Source organism: Quercus lobata, chromosome 3 (genome assembly GCF_001633185.2).
Source record: "Quercus lobata isolate SW786 chromosome 3, ValleyOak3.0 Primary Assembly, whole genome shotgun sequence".
NCBI lineage: Eukaryota > Viridiplantae > Streptophyta > Magnoliopsida > Fagales > Fagaceae > Quercus > Quercus lobata.
In genome coordinates this window covers 43,577,428-43,597,331 of record NC_044906.1, presented here as the reverse complement: position 1 = coordinate 43,597,331, position 19,904 = coordinate 43,577,428, and the positions used below count along the sequence as shown (strand labels likewise).

The window sequence follows — 19,904 nt, the reverse complement described above, 5'->3', positions numbered from 1 at the left end:
TTGTCCATACCGAACATAACCACAAGTCCCACGTACAATGCCATTCAAAAATCCAGTCTCCGCTCGCCTGACAACCACGAAGGTACAATTGTTAGTTTCCAAATGTGAAGAACAACAACCAAATGACATTCTGAGCATATTATATAAAAACAGTGACAACACTTGCCTAGTTTACAGCACTACCACTTGTCGAAACCCCATGGGAATTGGGACAACATCTGCGGTTATGCCCCTCTTGATGACACACTCCACATCGTTGCCTTGGTTGAATCTCCCTCAAGTCCGGATCTTCCCTCCAGCTTCCCCGTTCTCGTCGTATCCCATCCATTTCATTCCTTAATCTTGATTTCACAGGACGACCTTTGCCCCGTAACAGCTGTGGGTCAGGCACCCACCGTGGTCCGTGAACATCCCTCCACAATGACTTTGATTTTGGCACCACAAAATGATGTGAATATGTCTGAATGGCGTTGTTCAAACTGTAACATGGGTCAATATAGCTGGTCGCATCGAGGTGCAGACCTTTAAGAACTTTAATTGCATGTGAACAAGGGATCTTCAAGTTTTGCCACTTTCTACAACCACATGTTTGCTCAATTACGTGCACTTCATGACTATGGTTTCCCCCTCCACCTCTATGGCCGTTATACGGGGTAACCACTTGATATACACCAATTTCATGATTAAAATTCCTCTGAGTATGTCCTGCAGTTTTCTGCTCATTTTTGTTATAGATCTCCATTGCATAATCACTCCACACCTTACCTTAAGAGAGATCAGAAAGAATTTTTTCATGTCGATCGTAGAAATATGCAACAAGTTTGGACCATGTGAACTCAACCATTGCAGCAATGGGCAAACCGCGGGCACCTTTAAGTACCCCATTAAAACACTCAGAGATATTGGTTGTCATTGCCCCGTAACGTCTTCCACCATCCTGTGACTGGGTCCATTTGTCAACATCCTCACTCATTAGATATGTGTATGGCATATAGCGTAGGATGTGGCGATCAGTAGGGTCTACACCCCTCAGTAAATTAATCTCGGCCTCCTTAATGGTTTGCATTATGGACGTGAATTTTGCTTCATAAGTCGCATATCCAGCTTTCAAGGCCAATGCCTTTAGAGTCGGGTCCTTAAATTTTGTGTTGAAGTTGCTAGCAACATGTCGAAGGCATTATCGATGATATACCTGTTCTCTTCCGTCCTCACCTCTAGGCCACTCTCGAATGGCGCATCTGATACCTTTATGTCGGTTAGAAATAATGCAAATGTCATCCTTAGGTATGACATGCTCTATGGAAGTCCTGAGACACTCTAAAAACCAACCCCAACTAGGCCCTGACTCCCTGTCTACAACAGCAAAGGCGAGAGGCAAAATCTTTTGGTTAGCATCAATTGCCATTACAATCATCAACACCCCTTTGTATTTACCATACAAATGAGTCTCATCAATACTAATCACTGGCCTGCAATATTTGAATGCAGCAATGCATGGAGCGAATGCCCAATATACATAGCGTAGTACCGCAATACCTTCGTATGGCCTAGGTATGGTGTGATAGCTGTACTTGGTACCTGAGTCCTGATCCAAGTATGCTAACAACAATTTCCGCAACCTTTGGTAAGACTCCTCCCAATCCCCAAATATCTTAGCAATTGCCTTTTGTTTTGCATCCCATACTTTATAGTAAGAAAGCTCATGATTATACTTAGTACGTATGATCTCCCAGAGCTGATCAATACGAGCAGTGTGATTTTGTCACAATTTTTCCACAATTTCTGATGCAACAAAATTAGAATCCATCATTTTACCGTCTCTTTACAGGCCAAAGGGTATACAAGTGTGTGGACCCACATAAGACGTGACCACCCACAGACCATTAAGTTTAGCCTTCATGAATGCCCCAACGTACCACTTGTAGTTGTCATCAACGCATGCGACGCACAATTTTGTGGTGCTCGACCTCCAGGTTATAAAATTTCTATTATCATTTGCTGCGTATATTGTCAATGCACGTTTCACCGCCGATTTATTTGCAAAAGTCAACCCTTTACAAAAATGCATCCAATCTTACCAAGTACAAACAAATGGTTCTAATAGACGTGAAGGATCAAACATATTTTCCCAAGTATTTGCGTAGAATGAGTCGGTAGGATGTCTGTAGCCAGTGGTCTGTAGCCAGTGGTCGTATTTGTATCACGCTGGATGCCAATATCATCGTCTGCATCACCTTCATCATGGAACTCTATATTTTCCTCTTCAAAATGGGGAACAACTTCATGGTCATCCACATCGTTCTCAAGGTCGCCTCGTTCAATCCTCTCTTCGTACTCATCCACACCATCAATACTTTCACCATCATTCGTAGCATGATCTTCGTCTTTGTCTTCGTCTTCGTCTTCAACATAGTCTTCGTCTTCGTCATCCTCCTCTAAATGTGTCTCTTGACAATGGAGGGTTTCACCAGTATTTACAACATGATCTTGAGGTGGGAGCATATAACCTCCCATTGTATACCCTCCCATTGCAGTGCATCCCTCATCAAGGGCTGTAAATTGTAAAGACGTAGTTGTTTGTTGCACCATCTCAGTATCAACTTCCGCAAGCGGCTCTGAACTTATGTACAACTCAGCAGCATTTACTTGGGGCATTTTCTGGATCCTATTAAATATCATCTTCACATGTTTGTCTTCTTTAATCACCATATACCCGTAATTTATCCGTTCATGTAGGACTTCTTGTGGGTAACGATAAATAATCTTGATGTCATACCAAGCAGAGTTCAAATTCAATTCGTCCATTATTTTCAACTTCAAATCATTCAACGTCTTCAATTTACAACGTATCATCATGGGGTAGCATTGGATACCCGGCCCTGTAAATGGAAATCCCTCAATCCCCCCAGGATTGTTAAGGGGTCCACCGTAGTATACATTTATATCAATATTCTTCAGATGTTGTGAACCTATTAGAAAGTCAAGTATAATATGTTAGCGACATATTTTTTCTCTTTCATTTAACATCAATTACAAAACCTTTTCTATCTACTCAAAGTACAAAAATTACAAATTCTCACCCCACAATTGCATATACTCACCCCACATTACATACAAACACATTCAATCATTATCATTTCGTACTCAAACAAATAAAAAAACTAAAAACAAAACTCACCCCCATTACAAAATTTCAACTCAGCTCTAACTAATATAAATAAAAATATCAAACCAAACAACAAGAAAAATAGCCATGATAAAAGCCTAGCAATACAAATATATATCTACAATATTTTTTACTTGTTATAAAATCCTAGCAAATATATACATTAACTTGCAAAAATAGTCATGATAAAAGCCTAACAATACAAATATATATCTACAATATTTTTTACTTTGTATAAATCCTAGCAAATTATATACACTAACTTGCAAAAATAGTCATGATAAAAGCCTAACAATACAAATATATACCTAAATATATTTTTTACTTTGTATAAAATCCTAGCAAATATATACACTACCAAATATAACTTCTTACAAACCCCACATTTGCATATTCACATACAAACACACCCAATCATTATCATTTGTTTCCAAAATAAAATAAAAAATAAAAAATCATTAATTATACTAAAAAAAAAAACTAAACACACAACTCACCCCATTACAAACCTTCAAATCATTCTATCAAAAATATAAAAAACAATATCAAACCAAACAAAAAAATTAGTCATGATACACATACCCATAAAAAAAACCTAACAATACATATATAAATATATATATATATATATATATTATATATGTAACTAACAACTAGAGAGATTGAGAAACCTTACCTAACATGAGGATGTGGGGTGAGTTTGATTTGAAGTTTGTAATGGGGTGAGTTTTGTATAAGAGTAAAAGAGCACAGCCAGATAATGAATTTTATGCTGAAATGAAAAAGAGTGAGAGGAAGGATGTGGGTGATAGCATGTGTGTACCTACAATGAGACAGCCAGACAACTGAATGTGTATACCTACAATGAGTGAGAGCATGTGCAAACTGCAAAGGCTGACTCCTGAGAAACCCCAGACCAGACAAAACCAGCTGAACTATAGGACCAAGACATGACCAGACATGACCAGACACGATCAAAACAAGAGAGTAACTGTACTAAAAAATCGAGTTTTTGAGACTTGTTTTCCACGTGGAAATCGAGTCTTTAAGACTCGATTTCCAGCTGGACATTCCCCCTGGTTTTGGCCAGATCACAATAGAAAACCGAGGCTTAAAGGCTCAATTTTGAGGCCAAAATCGAGCCTCTAAGGCTCGAGATGCTATAAACCAAATATCTTTCTAAACAGAGCCTACTAACTAGATAGTTACGATTTTAGGGCCAGTTGGCCATTTTGGCCCAACATACCTTCAAAATGAATTTTGTTTCTGAACTCCCAAACTAAATCATGGGGGGGGGGGTAAATAAAAGTTGAATGAAGTCAAGATTAATGAAAGACCCAATACTTCCATTCTCAACCCCTATTGACTCTTGAACTAAATAGCTTTAGTAACTGGACACAAGGCAAAAAGGTGGACAGAAGATTTTGACTCTAAATTACAAAGCGGGCACCTTGTGTCACCACCATCAACAAATCTGCTTAAACTTTCCTTTGTTGGCAAACATCCAGTCACTATTCTCCAAATAAGCATCTTAAGCCTATCATGCAAATTAGATTTCCAAATACAACTACACAAAGTGGCAAGAGGAGAGGGGGGGATAGAGCCTCTACAAATCCAATATGCAAATTTAACATTAAACTCACCAGATTGGATTGGAGTCCAAATCCAATTGTCTTCAAAACAATCAAGAGAGATAGGGATCTTAAGAATAGACTCAATGGTTACAATCTAAAACCATTGCATTAATTTATTAATGTCCCAGCTCATAAGAATTAAGAAGTTGAGAAACCATTAAAATTTCATCTAAATTCACTCCATCTTTGGGCTTGTGAATAAAATTTGGAAGGTCCAAAACCTAAGGGTCTTCCCAAATCCTGATAAAATTGCCACTCCCCACTGAAACATAATCTACCTTTGCAATCAGTTGCTTAGAGCCTACAAGACTTTTCCAAACAGGAGAGGCATTGGTGGGAGCTTGATGCCTTAGCCAATTTTACAAAACCTAGTATTTAGCTCTCAATACTTTAACACACAAACAATTCCTTTTAGCCAACGTCCACCAAGCTAGTTTGGAAAGAAAGGCTTGATTGAATTCCCAGAATTTCCTAAAACCCAATCCCCCCTTCTTTTAGAGGTCTACATAAAGTTGACCAAGCTTTAGGAGTCCAGAATGAGCCTGACTCCATTTTGGGGTTCCACCAAAACCTATGGACCACTGCATCTAACTGATCACATAAATTCTTTGGGAATTGCAAAGAAGCCATGGTGTAAGTTGGAATGGACTGAGCCACAGATTTGATTAAGGTTGCACTACCTACCCAAGAAAGGTTTTTGCTCTTCCAACCACTGTGCTTGTTCTCCAACTTATCCCTAACGAATTTGAGATCATGAGACCTGTTCTTAGACAAATATAGTGGAACACCCAAGTAAGAGGTGCTTTGGGGAAAAGCATTAAGGCCCCAACTACATTTAATCTGATTGAGAAATTGTCTACTAACCCCTTTAGAAGGGAAGACACCAAATTTCTCCACACTAATAATTTGCCCCGACCAAGAACAATAATTTTCCAAACAATTTTTTAGGGTGATAAGCTCAGCAATCTTCGCCTTACAAAAAAGAATAACATCATCAGCATAGCAAAGTTTAGAAATAGGAGGAGCTAAACTAGAAACTTTGAATGTTGAAAGATTATTACGACTTACTTCTCTATTTACCAACCTCATAAGAATTTCAATACCAATGATGAAAAGATAGGGTGAGAGTTCCTTGCCTAAGGCCACGGAAGGGAATAAAGCTTGGACAAAGGCCTCCATTTAACAGCAAGGAGTATTGAACAGTGGAGATGCATTGATAAATAAGGTTAGAAACCAAATGCTTTGAGGACCCGAATAAGAAATTCCACTCTATCCTATCATAAGCCTTCTGAAAATCAAGCTCGACACCCACAAAATCTTTCTTCTTCCTAGTGTGTTTGAAGTTATGCACAATCTCCTAAGCAAGCTCCACGTTTTCATTTATCCACCTATTGGGGACAAAGGCCTCTTAAGCTAGATCCACCATCTTATCTAAAAGCATTCTGAGTCTATTCACAAGTATTTTAGAAATTACCTTATAGCAGACATTGCACAAGCCTATAGGGCGAAACTAATTGAAATTGCAAGCACCACTCTTCTTGGGGATGAAGGATATATAGGTCTGATTAAAATTCTTCAATAGCCATCCATTACGAAAAAAAACTCTACATAGCCATAAATACTTGATCTTCAACAATGTCTCAATAATGCTTATAAAATAAAGCTGGAAAGCCATTAGGACCAGGAGCCTTTAATGATTTCATCCCAAAAATAGCCTTCTTAATTTCTTCTCTAGAAAGAATTTTACATAGCTCCAAATTCTCTTCATCTAATATGCAAGGCTCAATAAGGTTTTCTATATTGTGGGGAATTCAAGGTTCACTCGATTGATATAGAGTTTTGAATTTTTCTGCAAAATAATTCTAAATATCCTCCCTATCATTAATCCATGAACCATCTTCCAGTTTAATCTCTGATATCTGGTTTCTTTTACTTTTAACAAGGGTGAGAGATGAAAGAATCTCGTATTCCTATCCCCCTTCCTTAACCACAACTCCGTAAAAATTCTAGTGCCACTTCAAATCTTCCTTGGCTAACCAATCATCCAACTCTAAATTTAGAGAAGCTTTTATCTCCAAATTTTCTTTGGTGGGGGGTTTTTGCTATATTTTAGCAATACTGGCTTGAAGGACTTTAATTCTTTCTTGGACGATACCGAATACATTTTTATTCCATTTTCTCACATCATTTTTTGTCTCTAACAGTTTTCTAACAAGCTTAAACCCATGCCTCAACTTGCACTTGCCAAGCTTTGTTGACCACGTCTCTACTCCTTTCATCTTTTGTCCACATTGCTTCAAATCGAAAGGGATGAACAAAATTTTTTGGCTCAAAGTGAGTGTCAAGCAGAATTGGGTTGTGATCTGAGTTGGAGTTGCACAAGTGTTTAACCCCAGCTTTGGGAAAGAGAAGCTACCATTCACAGTCACAAAGGCACTAATCTAGTCGCTCCTTGATATTAGCCAAACCTTCCCTTTTATTTGACCAAGTGAAGGACGGGCCATAAAAAAAATAGTACTTCTATGCTTGATTTGGATCAAAGTAAAATTGAGGTGGTTTTTGTTTGTGTTAGAAACTGAAAAGAATATGCAAGGACACCCAAAGTTGGCAAGTCACTTTGTATACCTCAGGAAAATTGTAACATCCAGGAGTTATGGAGTAATGGTTTAGACTATTACTCTACCCCACCAAGTCTACTATCCCACTCAATATTAATGGAGTGGTGTGTATATAAACACCAAGAGTGGTACCCATTTTACTGAGGATGAATTCTGCATTTCTCATAGTGTTTACAGAGTGTAGTGAGGCTTTTAGGTTGTAGGTTATGTTTGCATCACTCTAGTAGTGTGCAACCATCGAGAAACGTTTTTGGTCTGTGGGTTATACAAACTGGAATTCAGAACGTGTTTGAATAGCTGGTCTGCGTGGAGGCTGGCTCTAGACAGCGTAGAATAATCTCAAAGCTCCTGTGTGGTCGTCAATTTAGGTCAAGAGAGGTATGCCGAAAAACCGATTGTTTATATTCCGCTGCAAGTCTCTATTTCTTACAGTTTTCTTTTTTGAAAGCTAATATTTTGTCTTCCATAGCATTTTAAAGCTAATATTTTATAAGGAAGTTAAACATGAAGGGCACTTGTCATTTAGATTACTGACAAAAATAGACGATGGGGCAATATAAAAATGGAGTTAAACATAAATTATCAAAACCAAATTTTAAAAAGTAAAGGACCAAAGTAAAAGTAACACCAACCGTAAGTACCAAAAATGTATTTTTGTCCTTAACTTTTTAGAACTTCGGCTATATTGATTTTTGAGCAACCTTAATGTGTTTTCATTTTAAAGTTTTTTTAAATAATGAAAAGTTTATTAAAAAAAATGAAAAACAAAAATAATTAAACGTCTCTTTCTAGTAGTACACATCACTAATTAGTAATCATGCCTCACTTGCTTAGTAATTACAGCATTTTTTGTCTCCGGTGTCCTCTTTACAATAGAAAATTAAGTTTCAAATATATGAAGTTTATGGAATGATACAAATTAAATCATATGATTTCTTATTCTAGTTGTTGGTGGAAGATTCGAATCATCGTTTTTCTCTACCATATAATGTGTATGGAATGTTTTACACTTTGCACCCTAAACGTTTTTAGTGCACATTTTGCACTCTAAACTAGGAGCTTCATTACAGTTTGCACCCCAACATCAAGTTTTCCGTTACCTTGGATGGAAAATTATGGCATTATGTGAAAAGACCTAATTACCCTTGTTATCAATCCCTTGGAATCAAAGAAGAAATTACACTTCACCACCCTAAACTATACTCTTGATTACACTTTGCACCCTAAACTTTGAATTTTCATCCAAGTTAATAGCAAACTTAACGTTGTGGTACAAAGTGTAACAAGAATCACAGTTTAGGGTGCAAAACATGCATTCAAAAAGTTTAGGGTGATAAATTGTAATTTTTCTAAGATTATAATTAAGCTTTTTATGTAAGAGAATAATCAATTTTTTTGATTAATTTAACTTAGTTTTAGATCTAGACAAAAACTTTATTTCTCTATAATTCCAGTGTTGATTCTTCATTCTAATGCAATTCTTTTTTAGTACTCAAGTATTTGATCTTGATTTCCATCATTTGGTATGAGAGCACAAATCTAGTCCTCTTTTTCCATATTGATTTGATCATTTGATCATTTGAGCCCTAGGTGTCCTTGTGTGTTCTTTTTTCTTTTCTTTTTTTTCTCTCCCCATTCAAGATCCTACAAATCATATCTAGGTTCCTTGTGCCAATCAAAGTTGTGTTGTGTTGTTGTTGCTACAAACTATCACAGATTGATCACTTGTGCTGCCGCTACCATTTGCAATTTTTTGAAGATTGTGAAGCTTCTGATGGCCCAAATAAGGAGATCAATGAAGGGTGGAATAAGGGGGAAATCAAATGGATGTTGGGGAAGAAGTTGAAACCAACCCTTCAATGGGGAGGAATGGTGGATGAAATCAAAATATAGAGAAAGAATATGAAATTGCTGGATTAAGGAGACAAATTGCGCTACTTATAAAAGTGGTGCAGCGTATGTAGCCTCCTCATGAGGCTACTGATGAGCCTGATGACTCTCATTCTCATTTTGAGAACCCTTTTGTAGTTCCTCAAGGGGTAGGCCTTATGTGGAAAGAAATGAGTCAAGACTTTACTATAACTTCAAGGTTAAAATTCCAAAGTTTCAAGGGAGTCCTAAACCGGAAGACTTAGTTGATTGGCTTAACACCGTTGAAAGGGTGTTTGATTATTATGAAGTTATGGATGAAAAGAAAACGAAGTCAGTTGCTATTTGCCTTAAGGGGAAAGCTTCTGCTTGGTGGGAAAAATTGGAAATTTCTAGCCAATGAAGTGGTAAAATCAAGATCAAGAGTTAGAAGAAGATGAAGAAAAAGCACTATGAGTAATTTCTTCCTTTCAATAGCACCCAATCACTTTACAAATGCCAACACAATCTTAAGCAAGAAGGTAGTTTGGAGGAGTATGTGGAGGTGCCATTTCACCAACTTATAGTAAGGGTATATTTGAATGAAAGTTAAGGAAAAATGGTTGCAAGGTACTTGAGTGGATTGAAGACATTCATCCAAGATGTCCTTAGCCTACAATCATTGTGGAACATGTCGAAAGCCTACAACTAGGTTTTATTGGTGGAGAAACAACAAACTAAGCCTGCTTTAAGGTCTAGAAAATGGGGTTCCAATTCTGGTTATGAGATTTCTAACTAATATAAGGTTGGGAATTTTACTACAAATGAGAGAGGAGAAACTTCTAGGGTTAGGCAACAAGCAGCATAACCTAAACATGCTATTATAGTCCCCAAAACAGTCCCAAATAGCCATTGTTAGCAGGGGTAGACAACAATAAGTGGATACTTTCAAATGTTTCAAGTTTGGAGAACTGGGGTATCGATCTTCGAATTGTAGAAAGAAAACTCTTATGTTATAGGAAGTAAAAGAGCTTGAATATGAAGATGGAAAACTCATTCTTTATCAAACTTCAAATGAGGAGATTGGTGGTGATTTTAAAGAAGAAGAGGGCTCGAACTTGTGATAAGAAAGACTTTTCTTGCTCCTAAACTCAATTATGAAGAAGACTAGTTAAGAACCAATATTTTTTATACAATTTACAACATTGAAAGAAGATTTTGTAATTTGATCATTAATGGGGGAAGTTGTGAAAATGAGGTCTCTCAAGAGGTGGTTAATAAGTTGAAGCTTACCACTCAAGATCACCCACAACCCTAGAAACTTTACGGGTTCAAGAAGGGTAGTGAGGTGAAAGTAACAAAGTGTTGCTTAGTGCAATTTTCTATACAAAAGAAATATTTTTATGAAGTTTGGTGTGACGTAGTACCAATGGATGGGTGCCATATCCTTCTTGGAAGACCTTGGCAAAATGATCGTCAAACGATGCATGATGGGAAGAAAAAGAACACATCATGCAAACTTCCAATGTGACTATTTTTTTTTTCAAAGAAGTCTGCAAGCTTCATAATGTACCCCTATCTATTGCTTCCAACAAGGATGCTAAATTTCTTACTCATTTTTAGCAAACTATATGCCACAAGATAGGGATTGAATTGTCTAATGAAGTCTTGGGAATCTCTCGAGATGCTTGATTGGTAAAAATCCTTGGAATTGGGAAAGTATCATTACCTTGGCTGAATTTGTTTACAACTCTTCTCTTAATTAAACTACTGAAACATTTCCTTTTGAAGTTGTGTATAGGAAGGAAAAAACCTTTGAGTGTCTTAGATTTGGCACCATTGCCACTTTCTAAGGAGAATGCAAGAACAACAGAAATGATAGAGTTTATGCAATCTATCCATGCTCAAGTCAAGGAGAGAATTGAACATTCAAATATAAACTACATGGGTGCTACAAATATTCATCGAAAAAGACTGACTTTCAAGGAAGGTGACCTTATGTGGGTAATTTTGAATATGGAAAGGTGTCCTCATGGATCCTGTTCCAAGTTGTGGGCAAGGAAAGTGAGTCCATGCAAAGTGTTGATTAAAATCAATGACAATGCCTACACAATCCAACTACCCATCATCTAAATATTTCTAATACCTTCAATGTGAAGCATTTGAAGCCTTATTTTCTAGCTAAAACTTAAGGGATGATGTAGCCACCATCAACCCTTAGAATAGCCAACCAACCCCCTCCCCCCTTACTCTTAGGACTAATAGCCAGCTACACTCTACTCTTAAGCCAAAACAGTCAGTCACCCATTTTGACCTCTCAAGGCAACTAATCAGCCACTTATTTTGACTTCTCAGATCTGCCATGTGTTCTCTTTAATTTCGGCTTTAACTTATGTTATTGACCGCCAATCTAGTTGTAACTATTATCTAGTTTATTTCCTAGTAGTTAAAGATTATAAATAGGCCTATTAAGTAAAATAATAATCAGTTTTTTTTTTTTAATGAATTTATCTTAGTTTCATATCTTGACAGAAACTCTGTTTCTGCAGCTTTCTCTATAATTCTAGTTTTGATATTTTCATCCTAATGCAATTCTATTTCAATTCTCAATTATTTGATTTCGATTTCCATCATAATGCAATTGTTGAGGGGTGAGGGGGAAGAGAGCTGTTGAACCTAAAATTGTCGGGCTAAAAATTCTGATTCTTTCAATTTAATCTAATAATTTTGTCCGTATTCTACTTCTGTTTAATCAATCCAGTTTCATAAATGTGTAACCTCGAACCACAAAAACAAGTAACAGCTGTCAGTCATCTTTGTTACTTTTGACTCCTATGAAAAAATAGACACCTTAAACCACAATCTTGCTAAGTGGCAAATAGGTAAATTTGAGAATTTGATAAAGGAGTAGTTTAAATTACTCGGCATTTGGTAGAGATTACATTTAATAGTATTTATATGTTCATGAAAGCCGAATTAAAAAACCAAAAACAAAACAAGCAAACAAACATGGTGCAAGATGTTTTGGGTAACCAAATTCAGGTATCGCCCACTGATTTATGCATTCTGCCTGGGAGTGGAACGAATAGATAGTTAATGGAGAGAGTGAGAGGCCATAAAACCATTGTCGTTACATATTTAGCCATAAAACCAATCCATAGTCTAACTCATTAAATTCCAGACAAAGTCTAATCTAATCCGTTAAAAAACTTTACCCAATAATGTCAGCAACTATGGCATCTGACAAGCAGAGGAAAATGAAATGAAATACAAAAGACAATAATAATCAACCACAATAGCTTGCTGGGCAAGGCAAGAAAATAAAAATCAGTCCATTGGCTGATCAACCTCAGCATAAGCAGTTTCAAGGTGGGCTTGCTCTGCTTCCTGCACCTCCTTCTCAGTCTTCCTCCCCTTTTTGCACTTGTAGTACACACTCATGAAGGTTCCCACAGCTCCATACTTCTTTCTGGCTTGCTCATAGAGCTCAGCATCAAACATCCTCCAGAAGTTTTTCTCACTCAGTTCAGATACTGCATACTGTGGCTGGAATCCATTATTTTCAATCAACCAGTTCTCCAGTTTACGGACTGCCTCAGCGCCATCAAAAGCCTCACCCCTCAAGATAGGGCCAGGTGCATAGTAGATCCCAATATCAGTGTACATCTGAGCATATTGTGTATCTCCCTGCCTGTGTTGTAGCTCAAACCCAGGTTCAGGATAAATCTGAGGTTTGACAGGTAGCTTGTATACTCTGTGTGGGCAGAGCCAAATGGGGTATACCTGAAGAATTAACAGACAATGAAAGAGCAAACTAAAAAAAATGAAATATGAGATAAATAGAAAGTCATTACATGCATCAACCCCACAATATCTACTTGGTAATATGAGACACAAAGAAATAGAGTCATTACATGTATCAACCTCACAACTTTTTGATAGGTATTGTATCAACCACACAACTATTTGATAGGTATTGTATCAACCACACAACTATCCTTGAATCACTAACAATGGTTCCTAGCTTAAATCTAAACTTCTCAGCCCATTGCTCAAGGGGGTCCTGCACTAGTTCTCAAGACGGGGATTACAGATCTCAGTGCAAGGAGGTTATATATATATATATATATATATATAATCACCATTGTAATTTATCTATCAAAGCACATTTTTCTGCACCCCATTTTCACTAACTATGCATATTACTTTTGGAACACAAAATACAACCTTACAAGACATTACCGTTGAATTTTGATCTGAAGTTTACATATTTAAAGGTTTCTACCAAGACACTCGACATACAACAGAAGTGTCAGAAAGCAATAGCCTGGTTTGTCAGGTTAAGGCAATCTACCATTGAAGTCCACATAATATCCTATCAGTAATAGGACAACGGAAAAGATAACCATGTCATCTTATGGATAATATAACTATCTTCTCTCCCCCACCCCAATCCCTTCTTTTATTAACCTCAAAATGCTAAAATCTATGTTGACATTAATGCAAATACACACCAACATATAATTGGCCACAAATTAATTATAACAAAAATGTTGGAGAAAACAAAAGAAGGTAAAGTGGGTAAAAAAGAGTACCTCCATCTCTTGGTGGACCCATTCTAAAGCATCCCCAACCTTGTAAAGTGGAACAAGCATGTCCTGAATTACATGATTCTCATGATAGTAGTTCCTGATCGCTTCACCTTGGGTAGCTTTGAGCAGAGCAACTTTGGGTGGCATCAACCAGCCAAGGAGAAACCTAAACCAAAATTGATCTCCAAATGGAAGGATAAGCTTTCCCTCCCAGTACAGACACCTAGTGTGCCTATGATAATACTCCCTGGTTGGTATATACTCAACAAACTTCCCTCTCTTCAGTGCTGTCTGTGCATGCTGGTAGAACCACGGTTTGAACCACCACCCAATATTGTTGATTACATTTCCCTTCTTCTTGGCCTCTTCTTTTGAGGCATACTTACCTGTCATGCATACAGCTTCAGTTGGATTGTAAAGCATGGTTTCAACAAAATCTGGAACCTTCTCAGGATTATCCTGGTCTCCATCTCTAGGAGCAAAAGAATCAGTATATGCCTGTGCAACTTCCTTTAGATTACCCACTACAGGTTGGTATGTCAGCTTCATGTATTCCTTAATATGTATAAGCTTGATCTCAGCAGAAACAAGAAGCCCCAGCGTTCCTTGAGACCATGGAATAGCATAGAAAAGATCGGAGTACTCATTGTCCCTGGTAGCTCTAACAACACGGCCATCAGCTAGAACAATCTCATAGGCCACAACAGTATCAGAGAACAGACCATAGATGTGAGAGCTCCCTTCAATCCCATAGCCATTGATGAGGCCACCAACAGTAAGGTCATCAAGTTCAGCAACCACTGCAAGGGAAAGATTCATTGGGACTGTGACCCTGCTGATCTGCCCCATGTTGACTAGGGGCTCAACTTTAGCAATCATTCTCTCTTTGTCAATTTCAAGGATATTCCGAAATGCAGATAAATCGACCTCAAAATGTCTAGCTCGCTTATAATCAACATTGCGCATCCCAACAGCAATCCAGGGTTTACGTGCTGTGCAGACAAGACCATCCTTTTTTGGGTTCCTCTGCTTCAGTCGTTTTACAACTTTCTCAACATTTTCATCATGCTCTTTTTGACGCTGCTTGAAGGACTTCATCTCGGATCTAACATCCCCAAGATATGTGAGGAAGTAAAGTGTGAAGGAGATTGGGAGGACAACGAAAATAACAACAATCCATCGAAAATGAACAAAATAGTCCACCCACACCTTCTTCCTTTTTGGGCGTAGGGGAACATCAAGATCCGACATTTTGGAGAGTTTTTCTGTATTAGACATGACAAAAGGAAATAATAAATAAATAAAGTTATATAAAAATTAACTTATGGGAGAGCAGATTTGCTTTCAGATATTTTAAATAAATAAATAAAAACCATACAATTAATTCCATATTTATGCACTTTAACACACAAAAATTAGCTCTCAGGTATGTATTAATAAGCAAGAAATATCTTGATATGTATAAAATTATGGACCTTTTTGCTCTAAAGAATAGGGAGACTTACATGCATCAGTTACATGTTAACAAAATCATTTCTTAAGAAAATCAATCTATCTAAAGGAGTTTAAGATGCATTAAGCCAGCAATACCAACTGTCCCAGTTGCTTTTATACACGTTCTACTAGGAAAATAAACAATATATTGAGTAAAACAAACAATAGAAAAAATTAATAAAACTAAATATGTAAAGATTACTTTTCACCAAAACAGTACAATAGAAGATATTAAAGTATCATATATGCTAAAGGTTTCCCTTTAATTTCAAAATGAAGACACTTTTTTTCAATAGCGCATTGTATCATTTAGTAGAGGAAAAAAATTTTGGCCCACAAATGCCAAGAAAAAATGTACACAACAAATATCCTGAGACAAGATGGTTTGCAGTGCAAAAAATAAAGACTAATACATGACATGACATACATACATACACAGAAAAAATAATTGAGAATTGACAAGCAGCCAAAATAGTCTTAGATTAATGGATACATCTTCTAGTCAAGTCAGAATCAACGACTTTAATGACAAGTGAACATGAAAACCAAAGTGATGATCATGCCACAATAGAATGAATATGTTAACCCGTTTGATTTTTGTTTATTGGGGATTTCTAGGAACGTGTTCATTAACTCCAAAAAGACCAAGTGCACACAGTAGTTATAGCAGCAGCAAGAAGAAAAGGATGAAGAACAATTGTAGTATGCCCATTAGATCTAGTCAATATGAGAATAGTTACACAACGTGATGTGATGTGGGCATTAGGTTTGGTAAAATATGTATATCCATGCAAATTCCAATGGTTTTTCAGAGAATAAAGAGACAATTCACGTTACAATTTTATGCTTATTCAATAGAGCATAACATTCCAAAACACACAAAAACAAAAATAGGATGAAGATCTGAGTAGGCATCCAAATCAATATTTGGTATACAGTAGAGAGTAAACAAAGAAATGTTACTACTTGTCTCAGAGATGACCCAAAGAAATGTGAGTAATCAAACATAGAGAATTAAAATTCAGAGATCTACTGCCACTGCCACCAGAGAAATGAAAACAACTAAAACACAACAGATTTTAGTTTAAGCAAAATGAGTCCATACAGCTGATTATCAATAACAAAATAAATAAATTGCTAATTAACAAAACAAAGGAACAGAAATGAAATTTGGATCCAAGATCTACTACTACACCAAAATATTCTGAGAAATGCAGTAAAATTTTTTTTTTTTTTTTAAATGGAAGTTTGTGAGTAACTAACTAAGTTGCCTTTACTTTAACATGACATTACTCCAGTATGTATTTCAGAAACCAAACACAAAATCTCAAAGAGAAACACAATGTTTAGTGGATGAACAGCACTATTACCCACAAAACAAATAAGAGAGAGTACCTGAACCTGAAGGAAGGCAAGCTCAGGAAGTGTGATAAGATTGGAAGAGTAAATGAAGCGACATATATAATATAAAGCCAAAGTGAAAAGGGTTAGGGCTGTGGCTGTGGGTGCCTAAATATAAATATTAATTAAAAATAAAAATAAAAAAGCTATAAAAGTTGTGATTCAGTTTCATATATATAAATATGATATAATAATTTAAAGGAAACATGTTGGACTTTATCTTCCTCCATTCTATTAGGGCGGGTGGGCAATTGAAAAGACCACAACTCAAACTGAAATTATCTTTATCGTTTTTCATCCCTATAAAACGGAGGAGACCATCTGTATTTAGTTTTAGTCATATGATATCATCATTCTATTATTATATATTATATTAGAGAGATACTACGTCCCCAATATTTTTCCAACAAATTACAAGTGGTTAGTTGTTATTGGTTCAAACTAAGTTACTTTTTTGGCGCTAACAATAACAACCAGTAACAACCTACCACTTAAGATTTATTGTAAAAATATTGTAGACATATCATTTCTCAACTCTCTATATCAATTGAAATGAATAGACCATCTATATTTAACACTCATCTATTTTCTTTCTCTTTTACTTATTTTTTAACAGTTATATAAGATGATCATCATCTTCATCTTCTATAATTCTTCTTCTTGTTTATAGCTGAATTTTATCTAAGTGTGTGTTTGGCTCTAATTTAAAAAATCAGCTTATTTTACTACTTAGCTTTTTTGCTACTATATATAACTCCCAATGTACTTTTTAGTACTATTTATAAGTTTTACTATAATTTATAATTTTTTTTTTATTTACAGTATTTTCATCAAAAAAAAATTTCAATTTCAGCCAAATAAACAAATCTAAACAAATCCAAAATATGTGTATATATAAAGTTATTTAAAAGTAATATAAATATATGGGGAAGGAGAATGAGGAAATCAAGAATACTAACCCTTGAATAAAGTAATAATAGTAGTAGTAGTAGAAGTATATACATAATAAAAGACAAAGAAGATGAAGAAATCGAAGAGGGATCAAATCAAATATTATAACTCCTCGCGTCTCTCACTGCTTCCACTACTCTTAAAAACGTTACGTGACAGCCACTTTTACTCTTTTTCTCCCTTTCTTTATTTTAGTTGCTAAAACTGCGATGCTTTTTTAATTAGATTTCTTTTTCTTTTCTTTTCTTTTTTTAATTACGGAAACGTGCGGTATGGTAGTGAAAGTTTCGTCTCAAAAAGAAAAAGTGGAATGGCGGGGTCCTTTTAAGGATAGAAAATAGGGGGAAAAAAAAAAACTAATCAGGATTTGGAAAAAAGTTTATTAAAAAAAAAAAGTTAAAGGTGGACAGAGTAGATGACATGACACCAAAACGCATATGCTACCACTTAACTTTATCTTCTCTGTACACCAAAAAAAAAAAAAAAAAAACTTTATCTTCTCTCTTTTTCTTTTTTCTTTTTATAATGATTTGATCTTTATGTATATGTTAAAAAAAAAAAAAAAAGAGGAACGAATTGGTCACTGATATCTGGGGAATATTAATACAAGTTCTTTTTAAAAAAATTAACTCTCAGATATGTATTAATAAGCACAAGAAATATCCTCACATGTATAAATTATGGACCTTTTTAAATTTGAGTGACTTATATATGTATCAGTTACATGTTAACAAAATCATTTCTTAAGAAAAGAAATCAATCTATCTATAGGAGTTTAAGATGCATTTACCAACTGTCCCATTTTTTTTTTTTTTGACACATGTTATACTAGAAAACAATATATTGAAAAGGAAAACAATCAATATATGAGAAACTAATAAATCTATAATAAAGATTTACCTTTCACCAATGCAGTATGATAGACATTAAAGTAACATATAAGCTTCTTCTCACTAAAAAAAATATATATATATATTATATAAGCTAAAAATTTCCCCACAACAACAATTTTTACTTTTAGTTGAGGATTACTGTGTGTGACGTGTGTGTGGGACAAGACCAACAAGCACACAACAGGTACAGGAAGAAAAAGATGAAGAACTTTGCGGTATGTCCGTTGGATCTAGTCAATATGAGAATAATTCCACATGTGATGTGATGTGGGCATTAGATCTGGCCAAAATATGTAACGCTTTTCCATGCAAAGCCCAATGGTTATTTTGAGAATATAGATGATTATAGACAAGAAGACAACTCATCACGTTACCTACAATGCTATATATATATATATATATATATATATATTTTTTTTTTTTTTTGCTAAAACCTACAATGCTATATATGCTCACACATCTGCCACCAAAGAAATGAAAACAACTAACATTCCAAAAACACACTCATTTTTTTTTTTTTTATTGCCAAAATGATTATCAATTACTAACTATTATTCTTAACAAAATAAAATTACCAATTGACAAAACAAGGAACAGAAGTGAAATTTAGATCCAAGATCTACTGCTTTTGGATTCTGTGAAAAAAAATATAAAAAAATGAAAGTCTCTCTGGATCTGTTGGATGTTTAATTAAGAAAAATGTAAATCTAGTACACAGACATGAAAAGGCAGCAAGAGACAGAACACTCAAAACCCACAATACTCTTTCAATTTTTTTTTTAAAATTTTCTCAGAACCCATTAGAAAAAGAAACACAAAAAAAACAGAGAGAGAGAGAGAGAGAGAGAGAGAGTACCTGAAGCAAGAGGAAACAGCTGCTCAGGAATTGTGTAGTAAGGAGTAAATGAAGCGGAGATAGATATAGAGACTAAAGAGTAGCGAAAAAGAGTGCTGTGGGCTATAGACAGACAGCGATCGCCAATTAAAATACTCTTATATTTATTTATGAGCATCGAGCGAGTGTAATAATAAATGCTAGTGCAGTGAGCTGTGACTTTTGACAGACTATTTTGTACTTTTACTATTATTCGCCCGAGGAGAAATCTAGATATACGTTAATTACATTGTTATTTTTAGCACCATTAAATATCAAAATATCCCTTATAATAGTAGAGTTAAAATTATATTTTTTTTTTGGTTTAAGAGCTACTTTTAGCTGTGCGTTATAACTGAAATGTCAAAATAAAAATAATTATAAAAAATAGTTTATTATTTCTTTAGAAACATTTTTATAAATAATTGAAAAA

General features: G+C 35.5%; 1 protein-coding gene across 2 annotated transcripts; it reads right to left on the bottom strand.

The window, feature by feature from the left end:
* Positions 1 to 12,363: 12,363 nt before the first annotated feature.
* On the bottom strand, positions 12,364 to 19,576 carry LOC115981859 (delta(24)-sterol reductase). Of its 2 annotated transcripts, none has more exons than XM_031104267.1 (3): positions 19,454 to 19,576; positions 13,862 to 15,123; positions 12,364 to 13,049 (listed from the first exon to the last, which is right to left on the bottom strand). In XM_031104267.1, exons 2-3 carry the CDS (start codon positions 15,107 to 15,109, stop codon positions 12,594 to 12,596), a joined length of 1,704 nt encoding a protein of 567 aa, XP_030960127.1. In that variant the 5' UTR covers positions 15,110 to 15,123; positions 19,454 to 19,576; the 3' UTR covers positions 12,364 to 12,593. The 2 variants fall into 2 exon arrangements, with proteins under 2 accessions (XP_030960127.1, XP_030960128.1); XM_031104268.1 differs by lacking the exon at positions 19,454 to 19,576 and adding an exon at positions 16,748 to 16,855.
* Positions 19,577 to 19,904: the final 328 nt, after the last annotated feature.